Below are 18,749 nucleotides of genomic sequence, written 5' to 3'. Positions count from 1 at the left end.
GCTCCCAGCGCCTCCCGGCGCCCTGCGCTCTGGCCGGCCTCGCGGCCGCTCCGCTAATAGCAAGGCTTTTAATCCCAGCCCCGCGCCCCCTTCCCGGCGTGGCGCTCACAGCACCTCTCCCCGTCAGATCGCGGGCTTGGAGGACGTCCAACGCTTGCCCAGAAAGCGCCAACGAAATGGGAAAGTGCGCAACTGACTGATAATACATTTTACAAGAAAAAAAATTACAGGAGACAAATTGTTGAACCCTCAACACGCGCCTGCCTATATCTAAAGAACCAAAACTTTCTGGAAGACGTGGGCCAGGAGGGAACCGCCCCCGGGGGTCTCCTGCAGGCGGGTCCCTGAAGGGGCGCGGAGACCAGCCTGGAAGAGGGTCTCGCACCGAGGGGGCCTGGCCCGTCTCCGCGGAGCTCCGAGGGCTGCAGGCCGGAGGGGCGCCGGACCCTGCGCCACCCTGAGTCCCCTGCCCTGCCCTGCAGTCCCCTGCCCCTGACTGCCCCTCCCCGGGCCGCCTGGCCACGCCACCAGGTTCCTCCAAACGGATAGACTCTAATTGATTTATTAAATGTCGAGGCAGCTCCTTTTTTAATAGCCCAAGCTCTCCATTTAGACAAAAACAGATCCGAGTTCCTGGTAAAGGCGTTTCTTCTCATCCTGTCACAAGTGACAGGAACGGAGGTAAATAGATGGGGGAGGGGAAGGGAGGGGGAGGGGTGGGGAGAGGAAGGGGGAGAAGTGGGGAGGGGAAGGGGAGGAGATGAAAGGAGGGGGCGGAGGGGGGTGACGGACGCGGCGGGGAGCGCGGGGCGGGGGGTGGGTCTGACGAAGATCCGCACGGGGGTACGAACACCAGCGGCTTCTAATTAAAGCCCGCGCGGAGCCCTCGGGACCCGCCTGACGTCGGCGGCGCGGGCATAAGAGGCGCCCGGGTCCGAGGCGGCCGCTGTGCAGCGCTCGCAACAGCAGAGCGGCGCGTGCGAGTCCAGCGCGCCGGGTGCGCCCCGCAGTGCGCGCTCCGCCGGCCCGGGCGCCGCGAGGCATGGAGTAGCGGGACCGGAGCCGGACGCCGGAGTAGCCCGAGGCTCCGGAGCAGGTGAGCGGCCGGCTCCCGGGAGCCCGTGGTCCGCGGGCACGTGGCGGCCCGGCCCCCGTTGCAGGCGCCGAGGGTCTCCCGGACCTGGCACCGTGGGAGGCCGTGGCGAGGGTCCTGGCTCGGGGGCTCCTCGGTGGGATTCGGGGACCTGTGTTGGGGCACGAGCAGCACACAAAGGCTGGAAACTTGAGCGCAGCAGCCGGGCCGGGTGCACGGGCGGCCTTCTCGGAGGGACGAGCCTTTCAGACGCGGCTGGGGAAGGTTAAAGAAAGTTGTGCGGACGCCTCGCGCTCCCCGTGCGGGATGTGCCGTTGGGTGAAAGTTTCGGGGCCAGGGCGGGACGCGGCGCGGGCAGGGCCAAGCTGCTCGGCCTCGGAGCTCAGCAGGCGCCGATCTCCACAACCGCGTGTGAAACCTCGGTTGGGGCCCCCGCGAGACCCCACCCAGCACCCCGTCGCCGCCCCCTCCTCTGCCGGCTCAGACCGGGACTCGGCGGGGCGCCCCCGGGCGGGGTCCGCGGGGGTCCCTGGCAGTGGTCTCTCCACGGTCCCCCACCCGACCAGCCAGCTGACTTTCTTCCCGCTCTCCCCGCCGCCCCCCCCCCCCCCAGCTCATCCCTCCAGCCAGCGAGTTCCGGGTGTGCAGACTTCCCAGCCCGCCTGCCGAGCGCACGATGCGCGGGCCCGGGCGCCCGCTCCTCCTGGGGCTGCTGCTAGTGCTGGGCGCAGTGGGGCCTGGCCGGGGAGTCACCGAGCCCCGGGAGGTGGCGGACAGACAGACGCTGCTGCGGCTCATCGTGGAGATCATCCAGGAGCTCAAGAAGTACCACTCGGGGGAGTCCAAACGCCTGCAGCCCCCGGGCCCGCAGGACGCCGCTCCGGGCCGCAGGGAGGCCTCGGACTACGGGCTGGACCCCGAGGAGCAGCGAGCGGGTGAGTTCTGCTGCCCCAGGACCAAGAGCTCGTCTTTGCTTGGAAATAGAAGGGTCTTTGAGAAAACACTTTAAAAAGGCAAATCCATTTCTATTGGTTAAAAAAGAAAACAGTAAGTCCATGAAGGAGACCTCGAGGGTAACCATACCCCCCGCCCACTTCCAAGACGCGCGGGTGCTCCCTGGGTCGGTCACGTCCGCTCAGATCTGCCCTCTGTCGTTTGGGAAACGGACCTGCTCCCCGCGCAGCGGTTTCCACTGAGAAGGGAGCTGCTCCAGCCTCCGCCGCCTCGGAGCCCTCCCAGAGCGCCCCAGGGGGAGGTTCCCCGGAGAGGCTGCCCGCTGTGAACGCCGCCCAGACACAAGTAGTTCAGGTGTGATAAGTTAGGGGAGAGTGAGCACTGACACCTGGTCGATGTCTGACCCTCTGGTGGGAGGACATTCCTGGGGGAACAGGCAGAGGTGACCACCTGCACAAAGGCAGGTCACAGGCCCAGAGCGGGTGACTGTAAGGGCAGAAAGTGTCCCTTAGCGAGTGCCCACCAAGGCTGGGTCTGCTTGGAAGAAGGTCCCCGGGAGTTCTGCTTCTCTCTCACGAACCAGGTTCTCCTGCTGCTTTGTGAGACAAACCCTGCGTCCACACAGCTTTCACAGCAGGTGGTCTGAAGACATTTCATCTGTTTTCTAAATATGTACCCAGAAAAGTAAACTTCTGTGGCCATCTCTGTGATGGATGGATGAGGTGTTCTTTCTAGAACTTCGAGGGGTTGTGGGATTTGATTCCCAAGCTCTTTGAGATGAAAGTGTCTAACTGCAATTTATTCACTGGAAGCTCATTGTCAAAAAACCACCACACATGTGATTTCCTTCACAGTCACCATTGCTCTCCTGCGGGAGGGGCCAGAGTCGTGACACAGGAGGTCTGTGAGTCGCTGACACTGTTTAGGGAAACTGCGCCTCCAGGGACAGGTGTCCGCATGGCGTCAGGAGCAAGGGCCGGGCCTGTCTTTACCTGGTGACCATCCCCGCCCAGGGTCACAGGGGGAGATGCTTCTCTCCAACAGCACAGTAACCACTTGCTTCCCCTCAAACAGAAATTGTCCCCCGGGATCTAAGGATGAAGGACAAGTTTTTGAAGCACCTGACAGGTAGGCTTTCCTTCTCCCCCTCACCTGCCCCCCCCCCCGTCCCCTGCACCCTGGGAGCCCTCACGACCTGTGTCTCCTCCCCGTCCCAGGGCCTCTCTACTTCAGCCCGAAGTGCAGCAAACACTTCCACAGGCTGTACCACAACACCCGAGACTGCACTGTCCCGGCATGTGAGTGACGGGGCCGAGCTGTGGCGGGCACAGGAGCGGGGGGGGGGGGGGTTCCCCACGCCCTCCCACGCCCTCCCACGCCCTCCCACTTACCCACCGGCCTGTCTTCCTCACTCGTCCCCTCGTAGCCATGGAGCCAGGGCCAGGTGGCCAGCCAGTGAAGGTCATGACATTTGGCAGCTGCCAGGGCCCGACTTAAAATTAGTGATTCGCCGTGATTAGCAATGCTCAGGGCGGTCACCTTCTGAGTCCATTGGTGACAATCAGATGGATTTTGAGAGTGAGTGGCTGTGCCCTGGGGTGAGAAGCCAATGGACCTGGGCCCCTGAGACTCCTTTCTGTGGGTGATTCGCACCCTCGTCACCCCAGGGCTAAGCTGCTATTTCAAAGTTCTGCCCTTGCGTTTGGCTTCATCACTAACTCGGAAACACAGACTGGCCCTTCTCGGTGTGGAACCAGCTCTGACTTCTTGGTTCTCTGTGACAACACGCATCTGATTTCCTCCAAAGTGGCTCCTTGTGCTTGTCACATATGATGGTGACAAGTCACCTGTTAGGTAAAGCGACATCTGCCAGAGCCCAAACCAGTTTTTCTGAGCAGATGCAACTTCCATTGGTGGGCTGTTTGCAGATAAGCGGTATCTCACCAGCTGCTTTCAGGGCTGACCAGGGGGCACAGGCCAGACCTGCCAATCCTGTCCTTTAAAAAAAAAAAAAGCCACTTTCCATGAAGTGGAAGTTTTCACAGCGAAGATAGCAGTGACCCTGAGTCACAGCAGGTGTGTGCACTGGCAGAGGGCGGGCGCCCCTCGGGCTCTCCCGGCTCATGGGGACGGGGCCCCAGGGCGGGCAGCGCACAGTCTCTCGGGCACTGCTCTCGGGTTTTACAAGCTCCGAGCTCGCTGCCACCCTGGCCGCCCTGCCATGTGGACCCCGCACCTGCTGCTCCTGCACTTCCTCCTCCCGAGAGTCACCTGCTGCTTGAGAATCATTAACCCACTTCCTGAGGCCAGAGAACCTGCTCGTTCCGTGGTCTGTGTTCATGTGTTCACAGTACACCTGGTCTGAGAAAGTGGGACCGTTGGGGTCATGATTGCTAGCCCTCCCACTCACGCCTCCAGTGCCCTGGAGGCTCGGCCACCTGCCGCCTGGGCTCCCAGTCACCCGGTCACCCACACACAGTGAGAGGCATCCTCAGGTGGGGCCCAGCTGCAGCTCTCAGGGTGGAAGGGGCAGGGTGGAGGGAGCCCGGAGTCAGGTATCTGCCATCCACAGGCCTGCGGAGCTGGTCTGGGTCCCTGGGAGGCTGGGCATGAGGGGGGCCGTGAGGGCCTTTGTGCTGTAAGTATGGGCCTTCCCAGAGCAGCACACAAACCCTGCAGAGGTGAGGCCCCAGGGGCGTCACTTGTTAGGTAAAGGGTCAGAGAAGGTGAGGCCCCAGTGGAAACGCCTGCACAGGTGGCCTGGTAGGCGACTGCTCCGGAGAAACTGCTGCAGGAGCCAAGTCCCCAGGGACCTACAGGCCCAGCCTACAGCTGCACCCTGGTCTCCCATGAGCCGGGGTGCTGCGACCTCTTGACCCCAGGCGCACCTGTGGGCGCAGGTTCAGCTGCTTGTCTAACTTGCTGCTGGTTGATGCATTCTTTTGGGTTTTCATGTGGGGTTAGGCGCTCTCCACCACTCAGTAGGACTATGTGACTTGAACAGTCAGCTGCAGTGATTTGCAAACTGCCCAGGAAACCCCCTGCCCCGCCCCCGCCATGGTCCCGGAGGCCCTGGCTTTCTGAGCACAGCTGATGAGGGTTGAACGGGGTGTTTAGGGAAGACTCTGTGTTAAGCAGTGGGGACTCGCTGGATGTGACCTACGAGGAAGCAAATCTAAGTCACTTCCTTGAGCCCCTGCCCCACTGCCAGACGGCAGAGTCTGCACCTGCCCCTCCCCGCAGCCTCCCAGTTCCCTCGCCTGACCTCTGCCACAGGGCTCCCCAAGTCCCCATAAATCATTAAGTCAACAACTTGGGGCCCACAATCGCGTCCAGGGAATTCAGAATACTTAGAGGAATGAAATGGCTTTAACGGCTGGTGCCCTTGTGTGAGTGCTGTTGACCGAGGAGCCGCCGCAGCGGCTGACGGGCTCTGGTTTACTCCCACCGCAGACTACAAGAGGTGTGCCCGGCTCCTGACCCGGCTGGCTGTGAGTCCCGTGTGCATGGACGGATAAGGTAAGCCCACCCGCGCCAGCGATCCCCTCGGGGACGGGAACAAACTCAGGGGCTTTAGTAGCCCTCGTTCGCCGGCGAGGCAGCCTTACTCTGAGCGAGGCTGTTGGAACACTCAACGTCCCCAAGTACTGGCCGAGGCTGGGGGCGCCCGTGCGGGCCGGCACAGCGCCCAGCCACCACTCATCCTTGTCCACGTGGCGACAGGGTCGGCACGCAGTGTGTGTTTATTTGAAACACATCTGAGTGTGCAAGGGGGGCACAAAATCGGGTGATGCTGAGAACTGCCACCCGTTCACTAGCCCTCACGCCGGTGTCATGTGTGCATGTCTCTGGCAAACATTCAAGCTGGACTCTGTCTCCATGCCAATGAGCTGATGCAGAAAGTTAAGAGTGGCTACCCTCTTTCAATAGTCCCATAAAGTTATTTTTTCATAGACTCTAAGGGTAAAATTATAGATGTGCATTAAGAATTTACGAACTGAACTTTTTACTTGGCCTCTTGAGGGCTAGTATGTAACAGCAGTTGTCAGTCAGTGGGCAGACCACAAGTTTTCATTCTCCTGACACACGCGCCATGATTTCATCATTTCACACTTACTGTGTCCTGTGAGCCAGGCACTCCCGAGGGCAGGTCCGTCCCCAGTAGGAAGACGTGCTTTGGCCCTTGACGGCCGTCCAGGACACTCCTCCAGCCCTGTGGCTCCTCTCGCCCATCTCCAGGAGTGGAGGTGGGCACAGCACGGAGAGGGTCAGGTCAGGCCACAGCGTAAGCGAGGGCACAGCTGATGGAGGGTTGGCATGGGAAGCTCAGTGTGCAGCCCAGGTCTGGGGCTGAGGTCCCAGGTCCGCCAACCTGTGAGAAGCCGGGCAGATGAGGACCCGCACGGGGGTTCTGCGGAGGCTTCTCCAGGGTCGAGCCGGGGCGATCGATCGGAAGCCGGTCCTTAATGCCACAGTGGGAACGAGCGGCCACGCTGTCCAGCTCCTGCGCCCACAGCACGAAAGTCCCTTTTCAGGCACCGCGTGGGTGCCATGCACCTCCCAGGCGATGTGCCTGGGCAGATGAGAGTTCTATTTTTTGAGCATCCCTGTCTGCAATTCCTTGGAAAACAGCTTCCACTCACCCTCCACGAGGGGGCATACCCTCTGCAGCCCCTGACCTGGGGGCTCTGTCCCCTCGGCCAGGCCGAGAGCGGCCAGGGGAGCAGTGCCCCCCCACCCCGACCTCGGGGCCCACCCACCTGTGGGGCGGTGCTGAGTGAGCTGCTGCTGCATCAGGACAGACCCAGGAACACTCAGCAGAAGCCTGCCTGCGTTGGGGACGTGGCCGTGGGATGGTGCTGGTGGCCCCCCGCTGGCCCATCACTCCGGACCCACCAGTTGGTCAGACCAGATGAAACACAGCCCAGAGGAAAGGTCAAGGTGGTGCCCCTGAGCGTCCGCACATCCTCCGGGCCATGGCCCTAACTGTTCATTTTGGCCAAGAAATGGGTCAAGTTTAAAAGTTACATCTGCTAACTGTAATTTCACATTTTAAAAGATTAATTTCTTCTAGTTCCGGAAGTTTTAAACTACAGTAGCAAACACTGTCTGGTCCCTGCAGGCTGGGTAAGGGTGCCCACAAGTGAGGGGCAGGGGCTCCCTCCAGGCTGAGCCAGCCCCAACACCCTCCCTGCTGTCCGCACGCAGGAGGCAGCAGCGGACAGCTGCACGGAGTGCGAGGGGAGGCTCTGCTCCCGTCCCCTTAAAGGCCGTGCCTGAGCACACCGAGCAGTCAGGGGTCTGGGCGCAGGGACTCCCTTGGGACCCGGCCTCCTCCCTGAGGTTCGGCAGCTGAGCTCTCCTGGCGGAGGGCCCGTCAGCAGCCGGGCAGGCCACAGGGCCCGCGTGGGGCTTGGGGAGCAGCCCCACTCAGTGAGGCACCAGGACATCTCTTCCCAACATGGACGCCGCAGCAGAGGTGCGCAACGGAGGGCGCTGGAGTGTCCACTCCTGACCACTAGCCTTGCGGGGCCTGCTCGCAACGGCACGCGGCCTGGCGGCTCTGGCCCCCGAGGGCCACACACTAAACCCACGCAGACTGAGTGACCGAGGGCTTGGCAGCACGTGCCAGGCCTACGGGAGGGAATCCCGATGGTCCCACCCCCTCGGTGCCTCAAGCACGGAGTCACTGCACAGCGGAGGCGCTGTCCACTTTCAGGGACACAAACCGCGCGCAGGTGCCCCGTGTCTCGAGGGACCACGTCGTGTGGCCTGGCGCGGTGTCTCTGGAACTGGCAGCAGCGTGGGCAGTGACAGGCCGTGTGCTTCCTTCCAGCCACGGGCGACCCACGGAGGAAACCCTGCCAAGTGCCTTGCAGACCGACAGGGACTCAGAACCGGCCGCCTGCACCAACACGTCCCAGGAACAGAGATTTATTTTTGCAACTTCCACAGCTCCTGGCGTTTCGTAGGTTGTTGGCAGCGTCTGCGGACATGCACGCCGTCCGTCCGAGCGCCCGGCGGTGGGCCTGCCGCTCCGTGTTTCAGAACGAGCGCGCGCCGGTCTGCCGTGTAACGCCACAGCACGGGGGAGGCTCCTCAGTCTCCTGCTTGGGTGGGACCCCAGGACATTTCTTTAGAAATGCAAGCAGATCTGAAACTATATTTTCATATCACGTATGGTATGATTTAATATTTTTGTTACTTTTACAATTAAATTCCCAGTATTAGTTGGAAGTGCATGAAACTTTTTTAAAAAGATAAACTTCAGCTGTGTTTTGGAGACAGTGAAGTGTAAATTGTGAACATATCGAGGCTAAGTTCACCTGTCGTTTGTGTAATAAATGTAATTAGTACCAGTATACTGTGCAATATGTACATGCTGTACATAAGACAAGTAATAAAGTGTTTGTTATAACAATCAAAGTGGCCGTACTCTCTGCCAAGTCCCTCACTGGGAATCAACAGTTTCCCAGTCTGTGGGGACAATGGCAGCAGGTCCGAGAACGTGAAAGGCATTGGTGAACGCGGCGGAAAGCGACACATCCGTGCCATCAGCGACTGAACTGTCCTCTTGCAAAGGAGAGGCTGTCGCACAGTGGTGACCCGACTCCCCGAGACCCTGCCCCAGGAGTCAGCATGTCCACAAGTCTGCGCCTGTGTCTCCTTCCCGTGTGACTGTGTGGCCACGAGGACACTGAGCCTGGAGACTGCTCAGCAAACCCCGTTTGTAAACGTGGGAGCGTCGCGAGCAGACCCGACTGGGTCCAGTTTAAAAAGACGGGTGGGCTCAGCCGAGTTCTGTCCGTGACCCTGGTCTGGGCCCAGCCACAGACGAAGCGGAGTCCTGGGATTTGAGGAACCGTGTTGAACATGCGTGTGCAAGCATGAGAATGTATGTATATGGATTCACTTGTGAACACAGAGGAATAGCGGAGAGTAATGACTTTATCTACTTCGGGCTTATTAAGCAATTACTGAAAGATTAGGGTGGAGTAAAATTTTTGAAGTGCTCTGTCTTCACCCTATGTTCCAACTGGTTAATCACGCAACTGTTTTTCCTCCAGTCTTCGCTTTTACAGGATGGCACCAAACTGTCAATCTCTCCAATCCTCCCAGTCTCCTGTACGTTCTAGAAAGGACTTTCCGTAAGCCTGTCAAGGAATCCCACCGTCCTTCCTGCCCGGACCCCCATCCCTCTGTCCCCATGCCCCCGGTGCCTACACACCTTCCAGGTGCACGCAGGTTCAGGACTAAACACCCCCCACCGGGGGCCTCGTGACCCTCTGGAGAGGCGGCCCCCGACCCCATGGAGCAGCAGGGCCCCACAGGGAGCCCTGCACTGTGGGACTCCCTGCCGCCGGACACTGCGCCCGACTCTGGGTAGAGGCCGCTCTGACAGAGACAGAGTTTGGAACTGGGCGAAGACGAGGCGAACCCTCGCCCAGGGGCCCTGATGCAGGGCCGGCCCGGAAGGGGGGCTGCTGAGGGGCCGCAGACCTCTTTCTTCAGCAGCCTGTGGTCTCCGCCACTGCACTTCCCAAACCGAAGACGGAAAGGGTTAACCAAGGCCCCTGTTCCAACTCTTCTTGCCAACAGAGCAGTAGGCAGACAGCAGACCGACATCTCAGTTGTATTTGTAGAATTTCCCCAGTTTATTTTGAAAAATCTTTTTCTGACATATAACCACATGAATTTTATATTAGTTGTCTGAAAGTACACAGAAATTACCTCTATCTGCCTATAAATTAAGCAGTGATGAAATAATATTTTTCGATATCTAAGCATTCCAACATAAAAACTTTTCCCAACTATTTAATTATTTGGGTTACATACGCACCTGAAAGCAGACACATCCTCAAACTGACCGCAAGATCACGCGGCACACAAGTGTCCCCTTTCTGGACGTGACTGTGGCTCGAGTGGAGCAAACCAGCTGCCTTCCCCGTGCGGTGGGCCAGGCAGAGACGGGGACGCTCGGTGTCATTCCATAAACCTCTCTCCCGAAACCCGTGTGTGCACAGCCAGGGAGTGAGTGGGCACAACTCGCCCCGCTGTGCGCCCCGTGGGCAGAGTGCAGGGGACGTTGGTCCTCCGGCCCACACAGGGAGCGGCAGAGCGGGCGACTGGCAAGTGTCACACACTCACCGGGGCCTCGGCGAGATCACGGTCTCTGTGGCTGGTCCACAATTTTGCCTGTGAATGGACCAAAGCAGGAGGTGCCGCTGGACTAATAACACTTCACGTGCCCCAAGCTGAGTCAAAAACATTTATTCATTCTTTTGCCAAACACACCACTGATTTCCATCTACAATTACTTATTTTGGTAAAGAACAGCAGGCGGACGGAAGTGCCAGCACCGGCCTCACGCTACCGACGCGGGCGGCCCTGCTGGGGTGCGGCCTTCCTAGCGGGCCCTCTCCAGGAAGGCCCGGCAGCACCGCAGGCACTGCTGGTACACGGTCTCAAAGTCGGACTCGCTCCCCTGGAAGGACGAAAGGACAATGGCGAGACCGGCCGCACAGACTGCCCTCGAGGACCTCCACGCGCCACCCCACGTGGGAGTGCGGACATGGACACGGGACGGTACTCACGTAGTAGGGGTCTTCAATAATGAGCTGTTTCTGAGGGTCGTAGCTCCCGAGCAGTTCAATTTTAGCTTTGCTGTTTTTAACTTGATTACTCTTTCTAGTTAAATCTCTGTAAAATTAAAACATAAACTTAGCTTTGTGACCCCTGGTTGGAGGTGAAACAGGGGCCCCTGCAGGGTTTCCTGAAATACCCCTGTCGAGACACCCGTCCCGCCTCTGGCGACTGTCCCTCAGTCCCAACAGCAGCCTGTCCCCCCTGCTTTTTTACAGCAACTGTGCACCCGGAGGTCAGAGCACAGTCAGGAACTCTCCGTGGAACACGTGCTGAGACAACCAATCAAACGCATCATCTCGTTTAGGAGCTTAAAGACGACAGAACAGAGCACGAACAGCTGTGTGAGCCAGGTCCCGAGGGCTCTCAGCCCCCTGAAGGGTGGAGTCCCCGTGTCCCCCCTGGGGCCTCAGCCTGAGCCCAGGCTGCGGGACACAGCCTGCCCTTGACACCTTCCCCACCCGCCGTCCCACTGCTGCAGGAGGAAAGGCCAGACTGTGACACACTAAGGCAGCTCGGTGCGGGCATGGAGCTCGCTGGTGTCCAAGGGAACATTTCCCCCAAGTGACCTGGGCTGACAGGAAGGCCAGTCAGCAGCTGAGTGGCCCGAGCAGGAAGGGACAGAGCAGGTAGACGCTGCTCCACAAAGGCAGCACTGGCCGAATGCCAGCCACGTCGGGGACGTCCCTAGTGAGGGGAGCCGCACAGAACTTTCCGACAAGACGCTGCTGGAAACCGTGTGAGCTGCGGTGCAGGTGCAGGTGAGCCAAGTGAGAACGACGCCGTTCACAACTAGAAGACGAGAGTGAGCAACGCGCAGACTTTATAAAGTCCCCGACCAACAGAAACGTCAGGAAGCTGCTGCTCGCACTTCCGTCCACTCCGACAGGGGTGGGTGATTAGGAGCAGAAGCGGCTTCTCTGCATCAACCACGCGGAACGCGTGTGTGTCAGTTCTGACGCAGCCGATGACTCCCCGTGGCCGCGGACGCCCATCTCTGCGCCTGCACAGCCGCCGACCAGCCCTGTTCTCAGCACGTGGAACAGTGCAGCTGCCGTGGGATAAGAGGCACAGTGCCGGGTCTTCAACCGCAACACCTTCCTGCATCCTGTCCAGTCACCTCACCTGAGTCTGCTTCTGACTGTAAAACACGCTGCGTTCACTCATTTTGGGGCTTGGTCACATGATCTCATATGCTTTCTTCACTGGGTGTAACCGTATCTTCGTACGTGTAGCCCACAGCAGTGGCTTCACAAGGGCAGGCAGCAGTACCACCACCTACCACAGCCACCGGCTGCCCAAGGACGTCGCCTGCAGCCGACTGCACACGAGGCAATAAGGCCCGGTGGGGAGTGTGGTCAGTGTGGAGCCTGTGCTAGAGTCCAGCACACCCACCACTGCCCGAGACCCCGGGCAGGCACCTCCACCCCTGGGGCCTCAGGTTCCCTGAGCACAGCAGGTCACAACGCAAACCTGTGGACGCCGCGCTGGGCACCCAGAGCTGATACGTGCTGCAGAGCAGCCAGCCATTTTCATCGGACACTCTGGGCCATCAGCTGGTTTTGTTTTTTTCATTTTACTCGATTAAGGTGATCAACAACTTAAATAGAGTAGGAAGTTTTCTGTTGGAAGTTTTCTGTTGGTCTTAGTTTCTCGGGGGCGGGAAGAGGTAAAGGAGGAATAAGATGAGGGACAATAAAACCCCACACTGTCCACAAATCATTTCAGCCACAACAGAGTCACCTCCCTGTGGACACGGCCCTGCCTGAGAGAAAACCGCATCACCACCCAACTGCTCTTCAAACTGACGCTGCCGACTCCACGGTGCAGCTCCTCGTAAGTGTGCGCTTTAGACAGTTCTAAGTTGCTTTCCACACTTCTCACTGTTCTAACACACTAATGCTGTGCGCGGTGGCCATCACTCGCTATTAAAACTGTAAGATAATAAAAAAGTCACTTGCACGGCAAACGCCTTGGCCTGCCAACGAGCGTGAACAGCAGTGCCCTTCCAGGGGCGCCCTCACCTCAGGTTGCTCTCGTCCATGCACAGCATGTAATCGAATGTGGCGAAGTCCTCTTTCGTCACCTGCAATCAAGCGAGAGGTCGAACAGTGTTTGCATTTATACCAACCAAGCCTAGAGGATGAACAGCAGTGCGAAATAATAAAAACAGTATTTTTTTAAAAAGGCTACATTAGAATCTGTTACTCAAAAATTAAAATTAGGGCCCTTTAAAATGAAAAGAGAGTTAACCTCTTTCCTAAACTTGCATTGCAAAGAAATGCTATGTTATGATGTCCCTGGAGTGAACATGGAAGAGCGTAATGTATGGACTCAAAGTTTATGCTTCACCTTCAATTTCTCAGTAACAACGCGAAATTCAGTTAACACGTTGAAACGTTACACACAACTGGAGATGAAAACACACGAACTCAAAGCCTGCGGGACACAGAGAAAGCAAAGCAGTGCTAAGAGGAAAATTCACAGCATTACAGGCCTCCCTCAGGAAGTAACAAAAGACTCAAACAGTCTGACCCTACTCCTAAAGGACTAGAGAGAACAAGGCCCAACATGAGTAGAAGGGAGGAAATAATAAAGACCAGGGCAGAAATAAGTGAAGTGAGACTAAAAAATATCAAGAAAAGATCAATAAAACTAAGAGCTGGTTCTTTGAAAAGATACACAAAACTGATAAACCTTTAGCCAAACCCATCAAGAATAAGAGAGCGAAGACCCAAATAAATAAAATCAAATGAAAGAGAAGTTACAACAAACTCCAACAACTATATGGAAACAAACTGGACAATCGGGATGAAATGGATAAATTCCTAGAAACATATGATCTTCCAAACCTCAATCAGGAAAAAGCAGAAAATCTGAACAGATAGATTACTAGCAACAAAATTGAAGCATTAATCAAAAACACCTAACACACAAATGCCCTGGACCAGATGGCTTCACGGGTGAAGTTCACCCAACATTCCAAGAAGATCTAACAACCATGCTTCTGAAACCACTGTGAACAGTTCAAGAGGAGGGAAGGCCGTCAACTCATTTAACAAGGTCGGCATTACCCTAATTCCAAAACTAGACAGAAACATCACCAAAAGAAGAAAATTACAGACCAACGTCCCTGATGAACATAGGTGCAAAAATCCTCAACAAAACATTAGCAAACCAAATCCAGCAAAACATTAAAAAGATCCCACACCACAATCAAGCAGGATTCATTCCAGGGACGCAAGGTTGGCACAGTATCTGCAAATCAGTAAAGATGACTCACCACATTAGCAAAAGGAAGGGTAACTATCACATGATCACACCAATGGATGCAGAAAAAACCATCTGACAAAATCCGGCACCCTCTATGAAAAGAACTGTCAGTAAAGTGGGAGCAGGGGAAACATATATGACAGACCTACAGCCAGCATCATACTCAACAGGCAAAAACTACCAGTGTTCCCCTTAAGATCAGGAACAGGACGGGATGTCTGCTTTCACCTCTCCTATTCCACACAGTACTGGAAGTCTCAGCCAAGCAATCCGACAAGGACAAGAAATACAAGGCATCCAAACGGGGAGGGAAGAAGTAAAACATTATCTGCTGATGACATGATGACGTGGCCCTTGGATGGAATCGGCCTGGCGGGCACCGCAGCGCTTTACCCCAGCAACACGCTGTGACACATGCAGGGTGGCCACAGGAGCTCGGGCGTCCAAAGGCCAGACAGAAACCAGGAGGAGCCTGCCGCCCAGGGCACCCCGCCCCCACCCAGGGCTCTCTCCGAGACAAATCACATAGGTCAATGCCAAGATCCCAGCAGTCTGGGGAAGCAGAAGTGGAGCAGACTGGGCACGCTGTGGCCAGCACGCTGACCGTGAGCACACAGCAACATCTGTTCAGTGAGGCCTCTCAGACCCTCTCCCAACACGGACTCTGCGTCACAGAAATGAAACAAGGTGTGTTCTACCTGTCTGGCTCTGTGGGCTGTCTCAGTGCCATGATTTCTTAGGCAGCTCACAGCTCTGGGATCTGGTGACCGGCCCACGTTCCAGTCAGAAACAGCACCACTGTCAATCACCCACTGTAACACAAAACACACGTGTGCACCTTCAAGTTCAAGTACGGTACCTGCCGGGCAATGTGACTCATGGGGACACCGTGCTTCTTCATGCAGTTCTGCCCTCGGTAATCAGGAGGGTTTCCTATTTCATACGTGGAGGTCGCCGCACTGTCTATCCTCCACTGCGGGAGAAAAACAACGTTTTCTCACAATTTCCGGACCCAAAGGTGTTCAGATGGGCCTCTTTACAATAGTGAACAGCACTCACCTTGTCGGAGACATTTTGGTCAGTGACCAGTTTCCTGAAAACTGCTTCTGCGATGGGTGACCGACAGATGTTACCTTGAAGAAAGAGGGAGAGCAGAGGGTGCGTGTCAGGTGTGAAGCAGGGCAGGAGCTGAAAGCCAGCACGGAGGTCCCCACTCCACACAGCACGTTCCGCGAGGGCAGTGCGGGGACAGCATCTGTGTGGATGCTGCCACCCTGCCGGTCGTGAAGGGACCTGTGAGGGACAGCTGGCCACACCCATGGCCGACAGTGTGACACCCACTGTTCCAGTGCTCAGAGTACAAATGAGGAAGAATTACCACCAAGTCACCGTTTCCAGGTTGCTGTCGATGACCCCAACGTGGACCATGAAATCAATGAGGTAGGTTGTGACCAACCATTTCTTTTCTAATCCTCGCCTGAGGACATTTCTTTCATTGCTTTTAGGGAGAGAGAGGAGCACTGGCCAGCTGCCTCCCACACGTGCCGCCCTTCTTCCACTGCAGGACTGCACTGCAACCAACCAGGCCACGCTGGCCAGAGCCACAACCAACCAATTCTAAAATGGAAGAGAACAAAGTCCAAAGCAATGTACTTTCAAGTATTCACATGTAATGAGGGCTACTACTGCTGCATTTCATCAAATATACACCAAAGTCCTCAAGCACGAGAGCAGTCAACTCAAACCTGCCACACAACCTGCATGAAGTCTCTGCTCAAGTGCTGTGGGCTCAGGAGTCGCCCACGTCATAGATGCGGCCTCCAGGACGCCACGCAGGGACCGCCAGGGCCACCCTTGTCTCAGACCAGCTGGCTACCAGTTCGGGAGTCCCACAGGTTCAATTACCCCCTGGAACAGGGGTGTCAGACTCATTGTCACCAGGGGCCACTCCAGCTTCACAGTTGCCTTCAAAGGGCCGAAGGTAATTTGAGGACTATAAATGTAACTACTCCCTAACTAGGGGCAAGGAGCTCCGCGCTGCCACCGGGTAGAAACAAGGTGCCCGGCCACATAAAACAAGGTGGAGGGCTGGACTCGGTCCGCAGGCCTGGTGTCTGCCATCTATGCTCTAGGACTCACAGCATCAGGAAAACGCTGCACTTGAGACTGCAGTTTTACTGTAACAAAAGATACAAAAGAGTACAGACAGCAGAGCCTGGGAGAGCCCCCCACAGAGCGTGTTCCGATGCCAAGGGATGCGCCCCGCACCTAGGACCCCTGAGTGGCAACACTGAGCCCTGGATGCCCCCAAGGGCCCTGAGGCTGGGGGGCCTGGGTTCTCCCTAAGTGGGCATGACTGACGGGATGAGGAGCCGTGGCTGGACCCCACCTCTAGTGCCCCCACGGCTGGGTGGCAGCTGGGCTCACGTAGGGCGGGGCCCTCCCTGAAGAACAAGACTCTCCTCCAGAAGCCAGGGCCACAGCCCGACCTTTCTCCAGCTGGGGCCCAATTCTTTACTGTACAGGAGAAAAGATAAAAGACATAAAATCTTCTATCAAACTATCCCTACCATGTGCCCAGCAATGTACTTACGGGAGACACAGAGTTGATTACAACAAAGACAAGAAAATAGACAGGAGGGAACCTTGAATGCCCTTGAGAAGCTAGTTTGTGCTGTGAAGTTTTTCCTTTTCACATCCTAATTTTTAATTAGTTTTTAAAACGGGTATCATGATCCCACTATTTTAATTATCGAATTTTAATGATACCACTTCCCATGGTGGCTGTCATTTTATTTACCACATTCCCTGGGAACCCTTTCAACTGCAACCACTTTTCCAAATTAAGACAACAATTATTATTTTGGAACACTAAAATCACAGATGCCTAATACCTCAGCACCTAAAGATATAATAAACATACACCTTTACAAATATGTATGATTAACTATAAAATAACAGCTTAGTTTTCCCACAATAAGACAAAAGTATGGACGACTTACTACTGCCTTCAAGTTAAGACAAATTTATCCACATTTCCTGCAGATAGCTGTATTTGGAACAAGAAGATATGTGTATAGGAGTAGACAAAAAAAGAGAGACTCTGCCATAAAGATCAGAAGGCCTACTGCCTAAGGGATCATCAGATAAGGATGCTTGCTCTGACCTTCCTGCTTGAGTGCAAGCAAGCACATCCCCAAGTTCAAGTGCCGTTACGGAAACACAGCACTCCAAGTGCAGGTAGAGAAGCTGTGAAACTGAAAACGTCATGGTCAGACTTCTTTAGAAAAAAATTTCAATCTGTGAAATTTCAACAAATTGCAAATTTGTTTTTCCAAATTAGCATAATATGGGCTTATCCCTTATTTCCATTTCAAAGACAGAGACTCAGAAAAATTAAGTTCTCCAAGGGCAGGTGCTGTGTCTGTCTACCAACTGTGCCGGCTGTGGCATGACTACCTCACAAGAACATACACACCTATAATCCCAAGAAAGTAAGCAGTACAAGTCAGTGAAAAACACTGGACACATTATACCTCAGTCTGGAAAAGGTCCACAGAATCGCTCTGAAGGATCACAGAGCTCCCACAGTCCTGCAGGCGCCAGCATTCCGGGCCGCTCGCTCCCCAGAACCCTCACCCCCGACCTGCTGCGGGACCTGCTGCGGCCCCTCGCTCCTCCTCAGCGTCATCTGCAGCCCACGCCCCGCTCTAATCTCGACACAGCAGCCGCCAGAATCCTCCCCAGGCGACTCCTGCCTCAGCAGACCTGTTCTTAAACAGGGGTCTAAGAACATGGCCCGCGGGCCACCATCTCTGTGTACAGACCAAGTAGACCAAAAAAAAAAACCCCTCAAGAGGAACACCTTGCCACATGAGAACATTATAAAGAATTCAAATCCCGGTGTCCATAAAGTTCTGCTGGAACAGCCAAGCTTAACCCTTTATGTCTTAGGGCTTGCAAAGCACAAAATGCTTATTCTCTGGCCTTTTATGGAAAGTCTGCAGACTCCTGGCCCAGGGCACCCGAGGGGCGCAAGGAAGTAACTCCCCTGCACACTGAGAGCGGTACATCCACGAGCAGTGAGAAAAGTCACTCCAGCTGCCTTCCAGCAATCAGGCACTGACGAGGGCTGCTTACGCAAAGATCTGGAGAATTAGATCTCCTGCTTTGGCTTTTACAGCCCCAAACTCCAAAACCTCGCGGTCCATCTGCCTTTAGCTAAGATTCAGGTAAGCGCAGGGGCACCGCAACCCGCTGGCAAAGCTGTCAACGGGCTGAGGGCGCAGGAGGTCTCTCGGCAGCTTCAGGTCTCCCCACCCCCGGGCTGGAGAGATTTCAGCAGTTGCACTGGAAAGGGCCCTGGCCCGGAGGTCTGCGCAGGAAAGGGTCCTTGCGCGCAGAACGGACCGGGTCCCGGCGCGACGCAGAGGGGGAGCCTGGGGAGCCTGGGAACCCCCGCTCACCCTCTGGGCCCGCATCCGCGTCCAGAGGCATATCCCGGAAAGCACAGGCCCACCCCGACCCCCCAGGAAAGTCAGAGCGGGGCTAGATCAGCGCGTCTCACCCAGACAAACGAAGAGCACCGACTTCGGAACCTGCTCTGCCATCTTCCCGCGAAAACACGCATGTGCCCACTGACCGCGTCCGAACGTTCCTGGCGCAGCGCAGGCGCACTCTGAGCGTCCCGCCCCGCGCGCCTGCGTTGTCCGGCTTTAGAGCCCACGAGGACAAACCGACGGGTCTCGCGCTTGCGCATTCAGTCCAAAGCGCCGCTCCGGAGGCG

At 56.3% G+C, this 18,749-nt stretch overlaps 2 protein-coding genes across 3 annotated transcripts; one reads left to right on the top strand and one right to left on the bottom strand.

The window, feature by feature from the left end:
- The first annotated feature begins 884 nt into the window (after positions 1–884).
- ALKAL2 (ALK and LTK ligand 2) lies at positions 885–8,472 on the top strand. The gene is made up of 6 exons (XM_037151824.2): positions 885–1,096; positions 1,707–2,028; positions 3,122–3,175; positions 3,265–3,345; positions 5,501–5,566; positions 7,884–8,472. Exons 2-5 carry the CDS (start codon positions 1,770–1,772, stop codon positions 5,563–5,565), a joined length of 459 nt encoding a protein of 152 aa, XP_037007719.1. The 5' UTR covers positions 885–1,096; positions 1,707–1,769; the 3' UTR covers position 5,566; positions 7,884–8,472.
- A 1,830-nt stretch (positions 8,473–10,302) lies between these two features.
- On the bottom strand, positions 10,303–18,674 carry ACP1 (acid phosphatase 1). Of its 2 annotated transcripts, none has more exons than XM_053667051.1 (6): positions 18,531–18,674; positions 15,023–15,096; positions 14,662–14,775; positions 12,715–12,776; positions 10,642–10,747; positions 10,303–10,532 (listed from the first exon to the last, which is right to left on the bottom strand). In XM_053667051.1, the coding sequence occupies exons 1-6, from the start codon at positions 18,571–18,573 to the stop codon at positions 10,455–10,457; spliced, it is 477 nt and encodes a 158-aa protein (XP_053523026.1). In that variant the 5' UTR covers positions 18,574–18,674; the 3' UTR covers positions 10,303–10,454. The 2 variants fall into 2 exon arrangements, with proteins under 2 accessions (XP_053523026.1, XP_053523025.1); XM_053667050.1 differs by lacking the exon at positions 14,662–14,775 and adding an exon at positions 14,823–14,936 and having other exon boundaries at positions 18,531–18,672.
- Positions 18,675–18,749: the final 75 nt, after the last annotated feature.

The sequence above is a fragment of the Artibeus jamaicensis genome, unplaced genomic scaffold (genome assembly GCF_021234435.1).
Source record: "Artibeus jamaicensis isolate MK-2021 breed Jamaican fruit bat unplaced genomic scaffold, CSHL_Jam_final contig_465, whole genome shotgun sequence".
In the NCBI taxonomy this organism is placed as follows: domain Eukaryota; kingdom Metazoa; phylum Chordata; class Mammalia; order Chiroptera; family Phyllostomidae; genus Artibeus; species Artibeus jamaicensis.
Note: the sequence above shows the minus strand (reverse complement) of the source record. Positions and strands in the feature narration are given on the sequence as shown.